The following is an 18,707-nucleotide window of genomic DNA, read 5'->3' on the forward strand; positions in this document are numbered from 1 at the left end:
GTAATAGTATGCACATCAAGCTCGACATGATTTTTTGTCGAATCGACATTTTCAGCCGCAATGTCAACGGAAGCTTTTTTTAAGGTAAACTGCTTTTTTTGTTTGACAAAAATCTAACAAAAACATGTCAAAATTGTTGAAATAACTAGAATTTTTCACATTGGATACAAATTGAGAGACTGAAATCATCTTAATGGCTCGCAGGCACTGCAACGCAGTAGGCATTTGGCCTTCTTTTCTGCGAATCTGAGAAAAAATGTTCACGGTCGCATCTTGAGTAAAACGATGACCCAAAATAAATTCGAACTTGTTTTTAAACAGAAACTCAGCCATATCGGCGAAAGACAAAGTTGCCAGAATTACGGCATAATTCAGCGGCTTCCAATTTTTTTGAAAAACAATATCTTTAAACAAATCAATAATTTGATGAAGAAAAATATATTTTTGATCGCAGTTTCTCAAAGTTATCGATGCCTTTCGGATTTTGGACGATACAAGAGAAACCACTCTCTAATTAATCCAATAAAGGCAGCTGTTGTTAAGGCCTCTTCCGGAAATTCTTTTTCGTCAACCGCACTTTTCAACGCGACTTCAGTTTGTAAAGAGAAAAAACGAACTGCCGCTCCTACATTCATTTTGTCGATTGTGGACGGATGGACATCTTCTTTGCGCAAATTTCTCTCCCCTCGCGAATCTCTTTTTCCCACAACATTTCGACATACGATCCCCTTACAACATTTGATGGAAGCTTTTCTTGCTCCACATATGCCTCTGATGGTAAAAACACCTCCTGCCTTAAGAGTGCAGATTTTAAATTCTTCAAAATATGACAAACGTCAGGCGTTGCGTAAATGTCGTGTCCGTTAAAGTGGAATGAATTTACGTAGGGTACATATTTCATAATGGTTATGCCCATAGAAGACCACAAACTCCTATTTCTGGCATCCAAATCTGAAGATAACACTAAGACGTACAGACCGCACTTTTCGACACATACATACATACAATACATTTCTCAATAAATTCTTTGACATCTTCAGAATCGATGCTTTTTTTTGGAGTCACATGGTAAGCAAGTACTTGCTTCCAATGATTTTTTACTCCTCGAACTAAAACTAAAAAAATTTTCTGACCGAGAACATCCTTATTCTGCCCTAAAGTTACATAACCCGAAAATGTACCACTGCTTTTATCATAATCCTGTTGAGCTGATATAACCATTTCGTCATAAGATAATATGCAATATCTGTCCGTGGGGTCCATCGTTTCGACCTTGAATTTCAGAAGCTCCAAAACATCGTCAAAAATTCCGAAGTTCAATTTGAAATTCTGAATTCGTCGGGCAAGCGTGCTATAAGCGGGCAACGGGTAGCCAGTACTTCGGAAGAAATCGTATCCGTGAACAGACAAAGCAAGCCAAAATTTCAGACTTTTGATTATACTTTCATGAGACCAATGCGGACGTCGCCCCTCTTGTAACATTTCGATCTGCTCACTGTTTAAAAATGACTCCATTGCAGTTTTCATCTTGTCTATTTGGCTGCGTAGTATCTGATTCTCCTCCTCCAAAGACAAATGGGCTACCACCCGTGCAGATTGAAGCATCGGTAGCAAGTGTCCATTCTCCTCCTTCAAAGACGAACCGGCTTCCACCTGTGCAGTCTGCTCACTGTCAGATGACAGTAAACTTTTTGGGATATTACTGGATATTTCCACTTCATTGGAAACATCATGGTTTTATGGGGCAGCATAATCCATGTTCTACAACATTTTGGACAATGTTACAGTTTTTTGAATAAAAATCAACAATTTTTATTAAAAGAACCACAAATGTGTCGAATTATATTACCATTTCTGAAGTAATTGAAACTTCTGCTACTTTTTGCGCACACATGCCAGCAACTTCACTTCGTAGCTTCTGAAAACCATTAATATGCTATGAATTATGTTGCATATATTCAAGAATTTATAATTATAAGAGAAAAGAAGAAAGTTTGATGAAAAGCACAAGCTCGATTCCAAAGTCGGTATAGCTCGAGATCTACGACTACCACATTCTGAACATTTGACAAAATTCGAAAATTTATTTACTTTGTATGGAGATTTCCTTGGAGGTGAATCAATCCTGCGAGGTGAATTAGGAACATGAAATAAAGTAGGAACCGCATTTGGCTTCAACTTCCTAACACCGTTGACACGTCTACTTTCGAACTGTGAATCCTCAAAGTGTACCTGTAATAAGAAAAACAATTAATTTTCAATTTAATGACGTACAAATAATGCTCCGCTTTTACAGCATTGTATGTACATACTTCACAGACACAAGCTGACTTGGTTGGTATCCACTCTTCACGGCCAAGATTTTGAAGCCACTTTTTTCTTCGCTCCACAATTGTTGGGATTGAAAAAAATCGAAACCCTTTTTCATGTCTATTAGTGCAGTTAATTGCAACGCAGCCAGGCATTTTGGAAGCAGAAAATACGAGACCGAAATGTGTATTGACATTTGGGTTGGAAGAAAAATGGCGGACGAGAATACCTACTTTCTTAGAGCTCTAGCTATCGCCTATTGTGCAAGGGGCTTTAAGCTGGATGCATAATACAAAGGTTAGATTAGGTAACAAGAACAGGGAATCACAGGCAATAGATTTTTAACCTATCGGAAGCCGTGTATCAATAGTATTGTGCCTTTAGAGGCAGAAAAGACCAAGGGCTATATTTATTTTTTATTTTGACTACAACGCGACGGTCGCTGGGTTGAGGATGCAGCAGCGTAGCTGTGAATAAAATAATTATCAAGCGGTTTATGCCCGTTTTAGACCTGAAAATTTTTGGGTAAATCTGAAGGAGAGCTCCCTCCTCACCGATTTCGCTGAATTTAGGCTTAATCGACGCGTTTTTGCACAAAACGAACGAATCTGGCAGAAAAAAGCCCCGCTCTGTCCCGCGAAGGGAGATATTAACAGTTAAAGTTGACGACTATCAGGTTATGAGACCTGTCATACCGACGCGATGTAGCGACTACGGACCACTACGGACATGCCCTGCGGCCATATGCGCATGCTCAGTGGCCGCACGCGCATGCAGCCGATCACGTGACAACTGTTTGGTTGGTAACATGGTAGAAATACAAGGGTATGCTCATACCGTGTCAGACCACTGCGCATTCCCACCACTTTTGTTTAAGCTTACGTCATATTCGTGTAGCATCGGAATGAATCGGATGTACTCGGTGATTCGCAATGGCTGCGTTCGCTCGGTTCGCTGTTTATGTCGAGTAATTCGTGATTATTACAGTGATTGTGACATACAGTTTGTGATTATTACAGTGTACGCAATGACGTGTAATGTGAAAGGGTGTGGGAACTATCTGGCAAAGACCAGAAAGATCGAAGGAAATAAAATAAAATATTTTTCCTTCCCAAAGGATCCAGCACTGTGCAATAAGTGGCGTCAAGCATGCGGAAAAGAAAATATTTCACCAAAAAATGGTATGTACTTTTGTATAGTAATAGTTGCTTTCCATTTACACTCAAGTGATCTGAGTCACTCAGATATGTGAGTATTTTTATACTCAGGTAAGATATGTCATTTTGTATTTACCTGCTTATTTTGGTGACAAAGCTATCGCATAATAATAATACCGGTCCATAGCCTCACTTTTAATGTGAGTTTATTAGATTCATTAAAGCACATGGTCTCTGTTGAGGACGATTAGTTTTCGCGCTTCTCGAACTTTCGCGATCGGAATGCTGACACGAGGTCGGCACGAGGCGGGCCGGGATAGACCAAACCACCCCTCTCTTATCACCTGTGCTCCTGCTCCGAATTCTGTCGCAGATATCAGCTACCGGCGTGCAAGTGTGTATCGTCTTCAGAATAAATGCGACTTTCATACATAACGGTCTGATTTCTCTGTGCTACCCTATCTCTCGCAACCGTGCGTTCCCAGATTATCGCAACAGTCTCGATTGTGGATAAAAACTCAGCTGAATCTCACTTGCCATCATGCAAAAGGAACGTGCATTTAACTGAGTTATGACGTCACAAGTGAGAATTATCTGAGTTTTGATGTAAATGGAAAGCAACTAATATTGTACCACAGATTTCTCTTGTTTATTATTATAAGCATATATTTAAGAATCTTAAACCTTGTTTGCTTCAGCTAGGATATGTTCGAAGCATTTTGCTGATGAAGCTTTTACGAAGCCCTTACAAGAACATCTACTAGGTTATTCACCTACACGAACTAGGAAGATACATCCTGATGCTATCCCGACGTTGCATCTCCATGCAGTACCTCCACTAACATCAAACGAAAATGTGTTAGCTGAAACAATGCCTTTGCCTGTATCAAATGAAGTTTCGATGGATGTTGAACAGACACCAGCATCGTCCAGTATAGAAGAACAGACACCAGCATCGTCCAGTACAGAAGAACAGACAGCAGCATCGTCCAGTACAGAAGAACAGACACCAGCATCGTCCAGTACAGAAGAACAGACAGCAGCATCGTCCAGTACAGAAGAACAGACACCAGCATCGTCCAGTACAGAAGTTATCATGTTACAAATGTAAGTTATAAATTACTGTTCCCATCAAGCACAAAGTATACCCAGCAAATAAGAACCGTATATGTGTCAGTAATATAACATCGATATGTAATGTCAGCTCAACCATATTTACACAGTTACATAACAAACCACATAAATGTGCTGACATTACATATCGTTATTATATTACTAATACATAAATATATATAGTTCTGGTTTGCTGGGTGTAGTTTTAAAAGTAGCACTATATAGTTTTATGCTTTCAGACGTCGTCTAGAAGCCCAGGTAGCCGCACTGAAAAAAACAATAGACAAAACACAAACAAAACCAAAAGACGATAAAGAACTCATGGAACAAAAAATGACGGAGTTATTGGGAAAAATGTTTAGTCCAGGACAAATACGGATGATATTGAATCCTTCATTGCGGAAAATAAAGTGGTCTTCTGAAGATATCGCACGTGCTATATCCTTGCGATGTGTCAGCCCAAAGGCATATCGTTATATGAAGAATGTTTTGCAAATGCCACTTCCAGGCCTTTCAACACTAAGAAGGTGGGCAAGTACAGTCAATGTCGAGCCTGGTATATTATCCTCCGTACTTTATTGCATGATTGCAAAACGAAAATGCATGCCAGATATTGAAAGATTGGTTGTGTTAACGTTTGACGAGATTTATATAAACAACAAAGTTGCGATAGATCGTAAAGTAGAAAAAGTTATCGGTCCACATAAAACTTGTCAGTGTGTGATGGTAAGAAGCCTTTTTGCCTCTTGGAAACAACCTGTTTATTACCAGTACGATGAAGCAATGGATGTAAGAACTCTCAATAATATTATATCACAATTGCATGATGCAGGTTATACAGTCGTTGCAATTACTAGTGATATGGGCCCGGGCAATCTTAAACTATGGTCACAATTAGAAATAGGCATGCACCCCAAAAAGTCTTATTTTCAACATCCTGTATGCAATAATTTAAAAGTGTTTGTTTTTGCAGATGCACCGCATCTTCTCAAGCTGATAAGGAATCATTTTCTGGATCAAGGGTTTATTTGGAAGGGTAAAATTATTGTTAAGGAAATATTGCTTAAATTGCTTTCTATTAATGCAGGAGATTTAAAAACGAGCTATAAAATCACTGAGTATCATGTACAAGTACAAGGTTCCGAGAGACAGAAAGCCCAGCAAACGCAAAAGGATTAAAAGATATTAAAATTTTTTAATACTTTTGAATCCCTTTTTTGGCGGAATTAGATGAAATTAGATGGGATTCGAAATGAGATGGTCCAATCCCATGGAATCCAAAAAAGAAATTTTAAATTTCATCCACTCCTATGGAATCCGTAAAGGTTATGGAATTGCATGGCATTAGATGGTTTAGGAAACGTCTCGCGCCTCCGTTGGGCGACCAAGCGCCGTTGTTCGTCGGTAAGCTTTTGTGTATGCCTAAGAACTAGTTCTTCCTGCTGCGCAAGTGTTATCAAACACAACAGCATCTGCGATAGAATGGTGCGGTCATAAAGGTTACCTTTCGAACTTATCATGGCAAGAAACTGCGTATGTTATCAGACTATGTAATGACTGGTTCGATGTGTTTAACTCGAAATGTATGTACGGTAAATATACAGAAAAAAATGCGTATGGTATAAATATTGAAGAACAGAATATAATTTTGAATAACATGACGACTTTTATCAAAGAAACTAGGATAGGAAAGCATATAACTTTGCTGCCCTTTCAAAAAGGTATTATACTCAGTAACACCTCTTTACAACAACTGCTACCGTACTTACAAGAGCAATATGGTACTTCTGATTTTCCTATTACGTATTTGATAACTTACCGTCTTAATCAAGATCTGTTAGAAAATTTTTTTTTGTTTATACGTTCAATGGGGTGTGCGTACGATCATCCAACACCATTAGATTTCAAGTACCGATTAAAGCGTTATATATTAGGCAAACATTCTAGTAATGTGTTGTCAGATAAATGTAATGTTCAAGAAAGCAAATCGAACGAATCGATCTTTGTATCTCCTCTTAGCTGTGATGTCGAAGAGTCCGTGTTAACGGATATGCTTGCGTCCTATGTTGACGAAAAAGTTACTACTATAACTAGTTATGAAGAAGAAGAGATATGTTTTGATGAAGCATATGAACCTTCTGCGTTGGATTCGTGCGCAATTATTCCAAGTTATGAGGAAGAACAGTTGTTACAGAAATTAGAAGATTTTAATATTAGCGAGGCTATCGAAGAAGAGGGTTTAAAATATATAGCCGGATACGTAGCATTTAGATTTAAAAGCACAGATAAAACATTAGGTATTGAAACGCGCCAATTGGAAACAACGGGTGACCAAGATTGGCTGCAAGTTATTTCGCGAGGAAAATGTATGTATCCGAGTGACAAATTATTACAATGTGCTCGTATAATGAATATTGAGTTTGCTAAATATCACGGATCCAGTTTGAATAAAGAAAATCTTATATTTCAAAACTTAGCAAAAATAATAGAACCACAATTGAAAATTAAAATACCGAGAGAGGCATTACTATGCCTCATTAGGACTAGGACATATATTAGGCTGCGCGAAATGAACCGAGCGATTGCAATCGCAAATCACAGGCAAAAAAAAGAAAGATGTCAAAATTTACTAATAAAAAACCTGTATATTAAATATTTGCATTTATTGTTATTTGATCTTTTATCTGCATCTTTCCTCTGCATATATAGTTCTTTATGTCGTACGCCACAATATATTTTTGTTTTGCGTCTCAGCTGACAATTCTTTTCCAATCGTTTTCCGACCAGTTTTGATTAAAACTAATAATTCGCAGAATTTTAATAATAAATGACTGGAAATTAAAATCTCGTTTTATGTGAAATTTTTCCGTACGTTGCAATGATTTTTATTCAATGCACACAATTCTTTTTTTCTTAATAATAATAATATTTTCTGTAATATCATATATTTAGACAAACCCACATAAAATAATTATAAAATTCGTCAAATAACAATAACGTTTCTAACATCTACAACGAGAGACAAATTCGGGAAACGATGAGCGTTTATCCGTATGTCACGTGCGTTTTTTATATTTATATATTTTCGTTTATATATATTTATTTATTTATAAAACAGAATTTTCTCTCACATAAATGATCAACATTATTTTGTATTCACATATTGTCCGCTCAAAATGCTTTTATAAATGACTATTATAGATTCGCTGCTTAAATGTGCCGCTCAGTGTGACGTAAGCTTGAACAAGTCGCTGATTGGCTGGGTTCGGAAATATGCGCAAGAGCATACCCTTGTATTTCTACCATGGTTGGTAAGTCAGAAGTGTAACAATTCGAAATGATATATATTCTTTCGGCGTATAGATTAGTGACGCTTTAAAAGTATTTAAGTGTTTAAAGCGCGTCAACTAACCTATGTAGGTTAGTAACGCGCTTTAAAAGTATTTAACTGTTTAATGATTTTTGTTAAAGCAGGGCATACACAGGACATGTGTATGCCCTGCTTTATAGAAGTTGTGATTTTCGTTAAAGCAGGGCACTACACACGTGTGTATGCCCTGCTTTATAGAAGTTGTGATTTTCGTTAAAGCAGGGCACTACACACGTGTGTATGCCCTGCTTTATAGAAGTTATGATTTTCGTAAATTAGAGTTGGGTTTCATACGCATTCCAGAAGTTTCGTACGTATAATACGTATAATACGTATTATACGTATTATATCCTACGTATCCTACGTATTATACGTATAATACGTATTATACGTATTATACGTAGGATACGTAGGATACGTATTATACGTAGGATACGTATCAAACTATGTATGATACCTCTGACACTATTATAACATAACCTATTTATAACCTTAACCCTTAACCTCATGTATCAATTCAACCGAGGACACTTTGAAAAAAAACCTCCTCTCATATATCAAAACAGAGTAACAGACCTATTAAATATGCAGTCTGTAAATAAAAAACAAAAAAAGAGTAATATTGAAAATAATGAAAATGTAAGTATAGTATATGTTTTTAGTATACACTATACAGTAATTTCTGTCACTCGCTGTTCGCTGTAATATATTTTAATATTTTTGCTTTTATCGCGAGGATTTAATTTTAAAGCATGTATGGGCCAATTTGCGGTTATGCCGTAATTTTCTAATCAATTTTCAACATAGTCACATACTGTCACCTTTCAAATTAAATTTTAATTAATCATGAAAGAAAAGTGTATCTATAATATATAATTAAAACGTTTTAAATAAAGGATACATATTATTTAATATCTTAAACCAATTAATAAAATCCACAATTTCTGTTATATATGAGTCAAATTCAAATTTTAAATTTAAAGTTTAAATAAAAGTTATGTCATAGTTTTCAATTTTTCGTATTTCTCTATTTTACCAATATATTAAATATATTATATGTTTATATGTATATATCTTATGATGTAATTGTAAAAATTAATATCTCTTTTATTGAGATATGTGTTTATATAGGTTGCTTTTGAAACACATGGACAACGTGGACCTGCACAAAATTTACCAGCTCAGTCGAAGAACGACATTGATATAGCGCTTGCAAAATTCTTTTTTAGTTGCAATATACCATTTAAAGTTGTTGAATCGATACATTTTAAAAATTTAATAGCTGCACTTAATCCTGACTATCACTTACCAGGAAGAAAATTCCTATCTAATAATTTATTGGATAAAGTTCATAAAGAAATTGTTAATGAACGCAAAAAACATTTGAAAAATAGTGAATGTGTGCTGCTTATTGACGGGTGGAAAAATTCTGCGACAAATAGCAAGCATGTCGTATGCACTGTTCATAATGCAGATTATAACAGGCAATTTTTTATTGAGTCATATGATATAACAGGACGCTCAGAAAACGCAGAACTATTATTAGAAGTTGTTAATCATTCAATTACTTTATCGAAAGACTTATATAACATGAATATTTTTGCAATAGTATCCGATAATGCGTCACCCATGATTAGCATGGGTAATAAGAGTAATTTGTGGTACTCAACTTGCAACAGCCATAGTGGCAATTTATTAGCCAAGTCATTAGTAGATGGAGAATTTGCAAATGAAGTTAATGCGCTTTTAAAGGAATTCAAAAATCCTGGTCTGCAGCGTGATATTATAAATAAAGGTGGTAGTAGAATGAATTTAGCCTGCGAAACTAGATGGAGTAGTTATAAGAGATTCCTTCAATTGTGCCTTACAAAATTTAAACATAATGAGAAATGTAGCATCAACAGCTTCATACCCTATAAAAGAGAAGGTTCTGGAACTTCTCCAAGATCAAGAGTTTGAATCAAAATTGAAGCAATATATAGAAATATTTAATCCAGTTTGTACGTTAATAAATAGGTGCCAGACGTCAACATGTAATGTTGCCGATGCAACTCAATTATGGTTGACATTAGAAATACCATCAACCGATGAATTCCATGAACATCTGTTAAAAGAACGTTTGAAAAAAGCTGTACGACCAATAGGAATGGCAGCTAATCTCGTACACTCATCTTATCAAGGTGAAAAATTATCTGCAGAACAATTAAAACAGGCACTACAATTTCTTTCTAAAGAATTAAATCAAGAAGGAATAAATGAACTAGACATATATTTAAATAAAACAGGCATTTTTTCAAAATTATTTGCAAAGAAAATTGCAGATCCATATGTATTTTGGGCAATGTGTGAAAGAAGGGTTCCTAATATTTCAGCACTTGCTAAAAAATTATTAAAAATTCCTGCCTCTTCTGCTGAATTAGAAAGGTTGTTTTCCAATTGGTCATACGTTCATACATTTTTGAGAAATCGACTATTGAATGAAAAATCTAAAAAACTTGTGGATATATACTATACATTAAAGACTATGGAGAAACATTCGGAGTTATGTCGAAACAATGTATTTTTAGATTCGTTTGATTAATGTTTTTATGTAATAATGAACAATATCTCCTATTTAAATTATTTTTAAAAATACAATTAATTAAAAAAATTAGTACAAAATATTTTAATTAAAAGTGACTACTTTATTATATAGTATCACAACTTCAGAGTATTATTAAAGCATCTTACAAAATATATATATGTAACTTACATATTTAAACAGCGCACACTTATGTTCTTACTTTACATCACAGAACAATGTTTACACATACGTGTTATTTGTATTATATTTTTAGCTTAGCTTTATATTATAAATCACAGGATTCACAGGACAATTTCACTTATAATTTATGTTTTTTATATTGTATCTTAAAATACTCACTAATATTACAAAAACATTAGTTATATATTTATTATAAAATAAATATGCAATAAAAAACAAAAAATAATATATATATTTATCGCATTATAACATATATATTACTCCTAAAACGTAAAAGTATTTCTTTTTCTGATTAACGATAATATTTTGTAATCTCTTTGGAGTAACATCTTTTATTTGGTACAAAACTAAAAGTATTTTTTTAAATATCGTTATATTTCTTTCAATCAATCCTAGTGAGTTTCAGGAATACAAAATAAAATAAAAAATAAAATAAGAATATAATATTATATCATGCTAAAGCTAAATAATATTAAAAATTTATACTTTTAGTTTGCTGATTCATTTAACTTTAAAGTGTAAAAAAGACATTTAATTTTCTCTTGCTGATCTTGTGTTAAATTATTCTGAGTCATCTTGTTCATATTTACACAAGGAACGCATGCAGGAATTTGAAGTAGCTTTTGCGCAAGTTTGGCCAATTCTCCATATTTACGTTCTGCCACTGTCCAAAACACCATAACGTCATCAACATTTTTTTCAAATAATTTCGAAAATATTTCCACTTGTGACTCGTATTTCGTGTACTGTATCATACCTTCTCCTGACAAATTATCAACAAAAAATTCCTCAACCATATAACCATACGAAGCATACTTATTATTTTCGATAAAAACACGACCTTTGTACTTAGGATTTAAGTAATTACTTGCTAAATTGACAGGACTGACAACAGATTTCAGTACATTATTGAGAATATCAGTATATCGAACATTTTTATTAGATTCATTAAGTTGTAACCAATATTGAAGAGCATCTGCGATGTTGCATTGTATATCTAATAATTTACTTTTTAAATTTTCGATTTCTAGGGAAAATTCAATAAGTTCTTTAATTTCTTATTCAAAGGAGTCGTCAAATATTAATTGCAATATATCTGTGGCAACTTTAAAGCTTTGCCCTACAATCTCTCTCATACTTTTTAAGTTTTTTGAGCATGATTCAAGAGCAGCACGGTAATTGTCCCATGAATCAGAATTATACAATACGATATTTTTCCCTCCTAAATTTATAATCCTTGATTCAATGCCCTTAAATGCTCCTCCCAGCCGGAACGCCGACGTCTATAGACGTCCAATTGACATCTTATAGATGCCGATTCGACATCTATCGACATCTATAGACGTCGAAAAGACGCTAGCATTCCGGCTGGGCTAATAATTTATTTACTTTTGTTATTAACTCAGGACGAATAAGAAGTTTTTGTATTGATCTTATATATTGCGTGTGACACTGAAAAATTAAAATTTCTGTTTCAGTGTTTTCTAAATCTAAATTAACGCTAATTTTATCCGACATTGTCACTTCCAAATTGTGAACAATAGTGTGAATTTTCATATTCATATTTTCATATGTATATTTTATACATTCACGAATAAACATATCTAAATTAAGCCTCAATTCACATTCATTACTTTCGGTATACTTATTTACATCAACAAATACATATTTGTTTTCAACGTTGCGGAGTAGACCCTGGTAACCATCTCCGATAAAAAACGATAAAAAAATTTCTTATCTTTTTTAATACGGTTAGTGAATCGTTTATTTACGGTACTCTATCAGAAACTCACGTTACAAAATACTTGGGATCCTATCGTAAATGTCTTATCAGCTATACATCAGTTTCTATCGTTTTTAATATGGTTAGTGAATCGTTTATTTATGGTATTCTATCAGAAAATCACGTTACAAAATACTTGGAATCTTATCGTAAATGTCTTCTCAGCTGCACATCAGTTTCTATCGTTTTTAATATGGTTAGTGAATCGTTTATTTACGGTACTCTATCAGAAACTCACGTTACAAAATACTTGGAATCCTATCGTAAATATCTTATCAGCTATATATCAGTTTCTATTGTTTTTAATATAATTAGTGAATCATTTATTTACGGTATTTTATCAGAAACTCACGTTGCAAAATACTTGGGATTCTATCGGAAATTTCTTATTACCTTTATATCGGTCTCAATCAGTTTTTGACATAATTGAAGTTTCGTTTATCCACGATACTCTATAAAAAATTCTCGATACAATACACATGGGCTTGCATCCTAAATTTCTTATTAGTGGTGCATCGGTTTCTATAATTTTTAATGGTATTAAAGTAGCTATAATTGTCTTTTTAATATGGTTAATAGTGAACCGTTTATTTACGATGCCCTGTCAGAAAAAAATTGGAAAAATTTGAAATTTCTCAGCTATATATCAGTCAGAACATCTTTAGATGTTTGCTACTCTGCATGCCACCGGATTATAACCGTGTAAAAGAAAAATAAACCGTATCAGAGATCTTTCTATGATAAAGAAAGGACTGCATTTTTTTTTTTTTTTTTGAAATAATTAAGCTTCCACCTTTGCGACAACAGCACCAGGAAGCCAAGGGCCAAAATTTTCACGGTTATTAGAGAAATAAAAACAACATTTACATTAGAAACGTCTTATTTAAAATTGCACTAAAATACAAATAAAATATTTTCTTATTTTAATCTTAATAACAAATCACACACACACACACACACATAAAAATACTTCGACGAACTTTGTTTTCGAAGATGATAAGTTGTATGTCGGAAAATCCTGATAAGAAACGATAGATGTGTCGGTTCGGTTAAGTCGTATAAATATCGACGAGATGTCTATCGTTTTAACCTTATAAAAACATATGCAAAGTAGAAGGTTTTCAAACGATTCAATTTATATCATTAATATACGATAGAAAACGAACCGATTTGCTGCCGTACAGAAAATGATAAGTTGTATGTCGGAAAATCCTGATAAGAAACGATAGATGTATCGGTTCGGTTAAATCGTATAAATATCGACGAGATGTCTATCGTTTTAACTTTATACAAACATATACAAAGTAGAAGGTTTTCAAACGATTCAATTTATATCATTAATATACGATAGAAAACGAACCGATTTGTTGCCATAAAGAAGATGATAAGTTGTATGTCAGAAAATCCTGATAAGAAACGATAGATGTATCGGTTCGGTTAAGTCATATAAATATCGATAAGATGTCTATCATTTTATTCTTATATATCCGTATTAATGCATACGGTAAAATTATTACCATAAATAACGATACATATTATATCGTGTATATACGATTGATTCAGATGGGCAATAATTGTACATATAGAAAACGATTCATAACTATAAAATTTGTATAGTTATTTTCTTATTCGGACCTAAAACGATAGAAACCAATTCGATTCGATTAATGTTTTATCTGTCTTCTAAATATGCAACGATAGAACCGATAAGATACGATTAAAAACGATACAGATTACGACGACGACGACGATGTCCTCTCGGTCTCGCCGGCCGTGGAGGAGCGCGCCGTCGCTTTCTTCACTATAATCTCTATCAATATTCGCGATACTGCTCTCCGAAACCCCGATGGAAGCTCGACTGAGTATTTTAGAGATGTTATGTTGGGCGCCAGGTGCGATTCCTCGCACCACGATTCACGAGATCGCAGTATTTCTCAGGCGTGGGCTTCTTTGATCAACCGCGGATGGAATAGGAGAGGGAGCGTAGCGCAATCATCACACTCAAATACATAAAACATTAAATTATATTTCGGTTAAGGCAGATAACAAGTGGACGATAGCGAGTTCCACGGCGAACAAGCAGAATTCGAGTACACGCCACGCGTCACCCCACGAGCGCGATACTCATTCCGTCGCTGAGCTGCACGGCAATCCCGATTGAATTCGCACAAAAGTATTCCCCGACATAAGTTGCAGCGAATTCCACCCGGACGGTCAAACGCGAGATGCTAACAAATAACCAACGCAATCTCCTTAAACAATTACGCAATTTCCCTACGGTCTACCGCGACAACGCTGGGGATCTTCTCTCCCCTCGAAACGCACGAATGGCCCCACCCGTTAACTCGACACAACCGTGGGCCATTAATCCCGATGAAACGCACGTATAGCTACTTACAAATGGCATGAACTTAACCGGCAACGATAACTACGAGGCTCTCTCACGCGCGAGAGCCACTTCTCAAAACTACGGCACGGTTTAAGCCAACGGCGTTCATGAAATTCCACGCGACGAAATCACCCGCAACGAAATTACGCGAACGAAATTACTCACAACGAAATCATACGCAACGAAGTACACGAAACGATATCACAACGAAATTACATGTACGCTGACTGTCGGCGGCCGTACGTTTTCATCCCCGAGGCGGGCACTCGCGATCACTTCGTCGCCCGGGCCCTCCCGCGGTATGGCGCTCGATATTCTTTAATTACAGCCGATTTCATACTTTACCGCGGCACAACGCGACTCCCGGGAGGGCCTAGGTATTCTCGCGATCTTACTTCGAGGAAGGCTGAGCAGTGGCCTTACAAATTCGTCTCGTTCCGGCGGCTCGTCACTCGCTCTTAGGGCTGGATGTTGCCGGGATGGCGGCTCGCTCGACAGTGGCGTTTCCTTGATCCGGCGGGACCACGCAGGGCCCGCGCGCGCCCGCGCGCGCCGGTTTCCCTAGCCTGATCGGTGCTGCGCCCTGGCCTGCCAGCGATCCCTCTAGGCGATCGTCGCGCCCTTCGCGAGCGCCCCTCGTCACTGCGCCCATCCGCCGGCGGTAGTTTTGAAGTCCGCCTATTTGAGACCGGCTGTCCAGGCCGCGTCTCATCGTCCGGTTCCTCGACGGCCAGGCTGGACGGGCCATGGCTCGTCGACCGGGAGCGGTACTCAGCGGTGGTGGCCCCGTTCCTTAACGGGGACCTTCGTCGGGGCGTCCCCCGTATCCGGGCTGCAGTGCTCTCGTGCCATCCGTGACGCCTTGACAGGTCATCTGATCTGCCGGTTGTGGGCCCCAGCGTGACCCGCCCGCCGATCGTACGCCCTCGGAAGCTCCTGGTTGTCCAGCCGTAAGTCCCTCGACGCGGCATAAGCCGTTACACTCGTCGTGACCCTGGCCATCTGCTCCGCACTCCCTCGACCTGTAACGCTCGCAAAAGGTCTTAATCCTAACCTAAAAGCTCGCTCTCCGCCCGCCTCGGGCGGAGGCACCATCCCTGACGCCTCCCTCGGCCGAGCTCCCATCTGGGGTAAGGGACGCGACTTTTGTCACGTCACAAGATATAGCCGTTTTTAATCGTTTTCTATCGGATATGGTTACCAGGGGACCTATTGTTGTAGACTCGTCCATTTTTAACAGTAATAATACCGGAACTAATTTACTTTTGAACGAGTCAGTTGTGAAAACTTTTTCATGAGCTTAATTTAAAACGTCATTTAACATATGATTAATACTGGGCACAGTGGGCACTGCATAAGCAGGTCTAATAACGTTTAAAAAATCCTTAAAATATACTGAATCCATTTCCTTAAAATCTAATTTAGAGGCAACAAAAAAATACAACAAAGCCTTATCTATTTTTCGACGTTCGCTACTCGTAACATTGTCAACAAATGACTTTACTTTGGTTTGTCGCTTTTTAATCTCACTTGTTCCAGCAGCACCTTTCTTGCATGTTTGCAAAAATTGAGGATTTACTGATAACTGTTGATCTTCATGTATTGCATATGCCTAAATTAAAATAATAAAGTTGAGATTGTAATATCAAATGTTAGATAAAATATATTGACTTAGAGTATAACATAAAAAATCAAGTATGAGACTGAAGTTAGCAGTAACTTATATATATGTAATAACTGATTTGGAAAAGCAAAGGGTTTTCGATCGCTAAAAGGAACATTAACTTGTAACTTGTTTTACTTAATTATTTATCAAACGCAATTGTTAAATTGTGTTATTTATAATTGTTTTCTTAGAGATTGAGAATCCTCGTTTTTCTAACTACTGCAGTGTCATAAATTAAATAGCACTCTGACTGTGTCCATATGTGATGATAAAATAATTTACTTACATGATCCTGATTGTCTTCTTTACGTGCAATTTTATTACAAATGCCGTCACCGTCAGCATGATCTTGATCAGGACCAGGACCATCAGGAGATTCAGGTTCAGGACTATCAGGATCAGGAGTATCGGGACTAGATTCGTCGTAACGGCATTCTTTTCTATTAATATAGAATACAACTATTTAAAATCTGAATAATAATCTATATGTATTATTGATAATTGAATAATTGAATAATACTTGCCTGTGGTCTTTTAGACGATTGATTGCAGTACTCTGCAAATTTTTATTGCAAACTTTGCACTGTGCAATTAATTTTCCTTTACAATTTCTTTTTTGACTAAAACCCCCTTCCGTCCAATACGAATGTTTAGGTTTTCCGCCTTTGTTCATTTTTGTACATAACAACTTTGCATATTAAATAATAAATATTAAGGCTGCGGTCCATTTGATGTTATAAGTGCTTCGAAGCATTCTTTTTCTTCTTTTTTCTTCATTGAAAGAAAGGAGAAGAAGAATGCTTCGAAGCATTTGTAGCATCAAATGGACCGCAGCCTAAGTAATTGACAATGAGTGCATTTCGTTTCACGCATGAATCGCATGATGATATTGATGAATTGATGATGCGCATTGCATAAATGCATCATTTATCTTTGTTCATCGAATGTTACACAAGAATAAATTATACATTATGCGTGAAACGGAATGCATCCAAATCCAATATCACGATACAATAAAACACATTACGTTTCGCCGATATAAAGAGTCGAAATCTATAAATCGTTTAAGAATATATGTGTGATAAGACTGATAAGTATTTCTATATATCACTTATAATTACCTTGATAAAATTGTTGATTGTGAAAACTATTTGTTGTTTGACACAGTCAACCACCATTAGCAATAAACAAATCAGAAAGTCAGTAATGGGTGTGAGGAACCTGAGCTGTCTGTAACCCTAGCTAAGAATCCAAGTTATAAATTTCTCTCCTCTCTATAGTAATAATACAGTAGAATGGAAGACTCCTGATCTCAGCATATCGTTCACACTTTCACAGTGAACAGTGACCACTCTGACCAGTGTGACCAGGACTGACTGGACTAAAATGAGGTTATGTGACGTATGATACGTACATATATGTATGAAACTAAAGCGCGTATCATACTTGGTATTATACGTAAGATACCTATGTATGATACATAGGGTATGATACGATCCCAACCCGTTAGGGTGCCATTACATGGAGCGCGGAAACGCGGAAACGCGGAAACGCGGAAACGCGGAAACGCGGAAACGCGGAAGCGCGGAAGACAAAATTTACTAGATTTCCGTCGATCCGTTCCGTCTGTTTTGAATGCCTTATATTACATGGAGCATATTTTGAGCGGAAAAGCGGAACGGAGAATTATAAAATATTAATTTTTAACGGTATTTATTGATTAAAATGCTTGTATTCAATAGATAAGCTGAAAAGATAAGCATATTAATAAAAATTGCAATGAATTACGTGAACACAATTTTAAGAAATGAATACAAATGTCTATTTGTCACTATACTGTTCCGCTTTTCCGCGCAAATTGTGCTCCATGTAATATAAGGAGAAACAAACTCGCGGAACGAACGCGTCAAAATCCGTTGTCAACGCGGATACAGTATACTCCATCAAATTTCGGAGCTGTTTAATCACATTGAAAAAAAAGCTTTTACACATACTCTTCGATTACTTTATTATTTAATAAAAGTGGCAGTATAATATTATAGATCCAAACATCATGTTGATGGTTATTATGAAGTATATCTTATATGCAAGCCAGGGTACATACATAGGCTGCGTTAAGTACTGTGGCAGTGAATATCGAAACGCAGCCATACAT

The 18,707-nt window shown here is 36.2% G+C and overlaps 2 protein-coding genes and 2 long non-coding RNA genes across 7 annotated transcripts in view; 2 read left to right on the top strand and 2 right to left on the bottom strand.

Annotated features, from left to right (window-relative positions):
• LOC143907676 (uncharacterized) overlaps positions 1-18,707 on the bottom strand; it is an 89,094-nt gene that overhangs the window by 55,375 nt on the left and 15,012 nt on the right. The window lies entirely within an intron of this gene.
• Positions 482-18,707, bottom strand: part of LOC143907662 (THAP domain-containing protein 5-like) — a 32,722-nt gene continuing 14,496 nt past the window's right edge. Inside the window, exons 1-7 of one of the 3 annotated variants that reach the window (XR_013259930.1) lie at positions 17,674-17,929; positions 17,077-17,240; positions 16,839-16,992; positions 15,310-16,498; positions 2,092-2,232; positions 1,850-1,918; positions 482-1,761 (exon numbers count right to left, since the gene is read on the bottom strand). Coding sequence is in view for 1 of the 3 variants with exons in the window: in XM_077424549.1 (XP_077280675.1) it covers positions 1,738-1,761; positions 1,850-1,918; positions 2,092-2,232; positions 2,313-2,430 (352 nt within the window). In the remaining 2 variants the exon portion in view is untranslated. Of the gene's footprint in view, positions 1,762-1,849; positions 1,919-2,091; positions 2,233-2,312; positions 2,431-13,359; positions 14,498-15,309; positions 16,499-16,838; positions 16,993-17,076; positions 17,241-17,673; positions 17,930-18,707 lie in introns of those variants that run through there. The other 2 variants (XR_013259931.1, XM_077424549.1) reach the window with 2 other exon arrangements.
• Positions 3,062-7,160, top strand: LOC143907656 (uncharacterized). 2 transcript variants are annotated; one of them, XM_077424539.1, is made up of 4 exons: positions 3,062-3,491; positions 4,170-4,574; positions 4,820-5,107; positions 5,554-7,160. In XM_077424539.1, exons 1-4 carry the CDS (start codon positions 3,460-3,462, stop codon positions 5,618-5,620), a joined length of 792 nt encoding a protein of 263 aa, XP_077280665.1. In that variant the 5' UTR covers positions 3,062-3,459; the 3' UTR covers positions 5,621-7,160. The 2 variants fall into 2 exon arrangements, with proteins under 2 accessions (XP_077280665.1, XP_077280664.1); XM_077424538.1 differs by having other exon boundaries at positions 3,081-3,491; positions 4,166-4,574.
• Positions 7,803-10,066, top strand: LOC143907675 (uncharacterized). The gene is made up of 2 exons (XR_013259946.1): positions 7,803-8,589; positions 9,082-10,066. It is a non-coding gene; the product is annotated as an uncharacterized LOC143907675 (long non-coding RNA).

The sequence above is a fragment of the Temnothorax americanus genome, unplaced genomic scaffold (assembly GCF_048541705.1).
Source record: "Temnothorax americanus isolate GAGA-0224 unplaced genomic scaffold, ASM4854170v1 Scaffold86, whole genome shotgun sequence".
In the NCBI taxonomy this organism is placed as follows: domain Eukaryota; kingdom Metazoa; phylum Arthropoda; class Insecta; order Hymenoptera; family Formicidae; genus Temnothorax; species Temnothorax americanus.

Coding starts and splice junctions, on each gene's coding strand:
- LOC143907656 (XM_077424538.1), top strand. CDS start 3,119: ATGGTAGAAATACAAGGGTATGCTCATACCGTGTCAGACCACTGCGCA. Junction 3,492..4,165: donor AAATATTTCACCAAAAAATG/GTATGTACTTTT, acceptor TGTTTGCTTCAG/CTAGGATATGTTCGAAGCAT. Junction 4,575..4,819: donor GAAGTTATCATGTTACAAAT/GTAAGTTATAAA, acceptor TTATGCTTTCAG/ACGTCGTCTAGAAGCCCAGG.